The sequence below is a fragment of the Notothenia coriiceps genome, unplaced genomic scaffold, assembly GCF_000735185.1.
Source record: "Notothenia coriiceps isolate Sejong01 unplaced genomic scaffold, NC01 NC01_scaffold00023322, whole genome shotgun sequence".
In the NCBI taxonomy this organism is placed as follows: Eukaryota; Metazoa; Chordata; class Actinopteri; order Perciformes; family Nototheniidae; genus Notothenia; species Notothenia coriiceps.
The window spans coordinates 1,760-5,294 of NW_011356023.1; the positions used below are offsets into that span (position 1 = coordinate 1,760).

Genomic DNA, 3,535 nt, shown 5'->3' on the forward strand with positions numbered 1-3,535 from the left:
GGGTGTTCCCTGTCTTATGTCCCTTTTCTTTCCTGCTGCTATCTGTCCTTCCAGCTGGAAATAGATTGATTCTGTTAAATGCTATAACTCCTTATTAAATAACACAACTTTGGTTTAAACTTGTATTTGTTCTTTTCTTACCAGAAGGTGATTAAGTGTGGGATTCCCAGCAGAACATCGCTGCTCTGAAACCTTATCACTGTCTATATTTCCCTCAGAGAGGAGTTGAGGCGTGATGGGCAACCAGCTGGCGGGCATCGCCCCCTCGCAGATCCTCTCTGTGGACAGCTACTTCTCCGACATCCACGACCACGAGTACGACAAGAGCCTGGGCAGCACCCGCTTCTTCAAGGTGGCGCGGGCCAAACACCGCGAGGGCCTGGTGGTGGTCAAAGTGTTCGCCATCCAGGACCCCTCGCTGCCCCTCACCAGCTACAAGCAGGAGCTGGAGGAGCTGAAGATCCGGCTGCACTCCTGCCAGAACTGCCTGCCCTTCCAGAAGACCTCGCTGACGGAGAAGGCCGCCATCTTGTTCCGTCAGTACGTCCGCGACAACCTGTACGACCGCATCAGCACGCGGCCCTTCCTCAACAACGTGGAGAAGCGCTGGCTCGCCTTCCAGATCCTCAACGCCGTCGACCAGGCGCACAAAGCCGGCGTGCGCCACGGAGACATCAAGACGGAGAACGTGATGGTGACCAGCTGGAACTGGGTGCTGCTCACAGACTTCGCCAGCTTCAAGCCCACCTTCCTGCCCGAGGACAACCCCGCAGACTTCAACTACTTCTTCGACACGTCGCGGCGCAGGACGTGCTACATCGCCCCGGAGAGGTTCGTGGACGGGAGCATGTTCACCACGGAGAGCGACCACAACACGCCGCTGGTGGATCTGAGCAGCAACAACCAGAGGGGCCGGGGGGAGCTGAGGCAGGCCATGGACATCTTCTCTGCAGGTGCTTCAGAGCATGAGAGCCTCCATCAGGTTCAAACACACACTAGGGATGGGAATTTAAGAGCACATTTATATTCCAATATTCCACCCCGAAAAAAAGCTCAAGGCTTTTATTAGTCATACGTACAAAGCTACTGTTATGACGATGAAAATCTGAGGCCACAGGCTCCTCCCACAGAGCAACACAATAACACAGATACAATAGTGCAAGAAAATACAAGTGAAATAGTGAAATAGTGCAATAAGAGTCTACAAGTGGTTGGAATATGATTTATTAGATAAATAATGTGTAAGTTGCAAACAGATGAATGTTATGGATGTTCTTTCAACAGTCCAGGTGTTCAACGGTCTTATGGCCTGTGGGATGAACCTGGGTCTGGGTCTGGTGACTGTTAACCCATTCACAGATTTACATATCCCATTTTTTATTTTTTTTTATTTTGATATACTTTATTAATCCCCGTGGGGAAATTGTTTCTCTGCATTTGACCCATCCTCGTGTTAGGAGCAGGGGGCTGCCATTTTGAACGGCGCCCGGGGAGCAGTGTAGGGAACGGTGCCTTGCTCAGGGACACCTCGGTAGCACTTGGTCTTGCCGGGACTTGAACTGGTGACCTTCCAGTTGCCAAGCCAAGTCCCTATCGACTTTGCTACCACATTTCTTTGTTTTTTAAATGAATACAAAAAGAAAGTTGTAATAATAAATGGTATGTGGTTAAGCATTGAGCTGGATGACCTTTGCATAGTTTGCACTCGACACCGCTCTCCCTAACCTGGGAGAAACATGTCCACCTATTACTCCGTTTTGACGCCATGTTTGTTGTGTAGGATTCTCCGTTAGAGTGAAACGTTACACGTGTTTTTAACATATTTAAAATGGCACTGTCGTACACATTGAATCAAACCATTTGGTAATATGTAATCAACTCGTCTGCTAATTGATCTGCAGAATGTTGATGTCACATTTCATGCAAAGAAAAGGCTAAAAGTTGAGTTTTCAGTCTCTCAAAATACCAATATGGATATCTCTGGGTTTCTAGATGGACAAAACAAGACAATGTCGTAGCAACTTCAAATCAGCTGCGGTCTAGAGTAAAAGATGAGTTAGGCAAATATGCAAAGAAACACAATATCTATATAAAGTATTTTGAGATCTTCGTTTCAATCCTTGCAAGCATGAGACCTCGAGGACAGAGAGTCTTCTGTTCTGTTACAGCCACTCTGAAAGGGACATATTCAAACATAACCCACATGACAGCACATCATGTGAGGCCAGGTGTTCGCCCTATGGCACAGCACTGTATGCTTAAACTCAGACCCCTCAAAGAACAATGGGATACACAAATAAGCCCTAATTGTAAATTCCTTCCACCCATCCTCTCTTCCTGTAGTGTCATCAAAGACCTCTGTTTATCACTCCCAGGATTCGACCTAATCAGAGAAACAGTTTACAGTTAGCAACGTTAATACATTTGATCGCACAATTTCCTTAACACCATTTCCCAGGATACAGCCGTTACAGTTCATTAGGATTACACTGTGTTAAGCTTTAATACCATCATTTCCATAACATTAGTTAAAGAAATCCATTTGGATTTGAAGAAATGTGGACATCTGTCAAATGATTTTCTCATTTTTAAGACCACAATTAATAGAAAGAAATAATTGGCACATTCATCAATAATGAAAACGATCGTTTGGCTCAGCCCTAATGCAAAAGCATTTTATTACATAGGAATTCTACGTTTATATACATTTTTTTGTCCTAAAATGTTCAAACGCTCATGATTTTAAATGTTATTATTATTGTTTATTTTATGCATTTATTAAGTTTAAAAGGCCTGAAACGATGTCATTGTATCAGCTGTTCAATTCAATTCAATTCAAAACCTTTATTTATTCAGGTGAAAACCCATTGAGATCATTGTTGAGTCTGATCTCTGATGTTTCTGAGCTCACGATCTTACAGGAACACTGATAACGTCTCTTTATTTAGTGAAATGAGGGCAGACATGCAGGCAGTGCTCACCGTAGATGATGGGAGGCACAGAGAGCACGATACCGGTGCTTTCGTAGACGACGAGGCACCCCTCCCATAACAAAGAATTATAATAATAATATTCGAATACCTGAATCATTTTGAATATTCGATTAATCGTTCCCATCCCTAATACACACCACAGCTCAGACCCTGATCAGCACTGATCTGAGGTTCAGGTTATTACCAGTTTCACTGCACAGAAGTTAGTTTGAAGCCGAGGAGCCGCCTCAATCATTTCCTTATCATGCACATTAAACAGTGTCTAACTTGTGCACTAAAAACTGATTCAAATCTCATTTTAGATCAATAAATAACATAAAATAATTAAGTTGTGAAATTATTGTATTCAATGTTTCACGTACAAAATGATATAATTGCATTTTTATAAGCATTTGATCAATAATTACAAAAAAATATGAAGCTCATCGTGACTGAATTTGAAGTGATTTCATTTTAAATACATTCATTTGATCATGGATTTATTATTCTTGTCAATTAATCTGTTTTCCACAAAATACTGTGTTGTCATTCCCCTTAAAAAC

General features: G+C 42.9%; 1 protein-coding gene across 1 annotated transcript in view; it reads left to right on the forward strand.

The window, feature by feature from the left end:
* The window catches only part of pik3r4 (phosphoinositide-3-kinase, regulatory subunit 4), a 2,134-nt gene extending 1,065 nt beyond the window's left edge, over positions 1–1,069 (forward strand). The window contains exon 2 of the mRNA XM_010781550.1: positions 219–1,069. Coding sequence (XP_010779852.1) covers positions 236–1,069 — 834 coding nt within the window. The 5' untranslated portion in view covers positions 219–235. The remainder of the gene's footprint in view (positions 1–218) is intronic.
* The last annotated feature ends 2,466 nt before the right edge of the window (positions 1,070–3,535 follow it).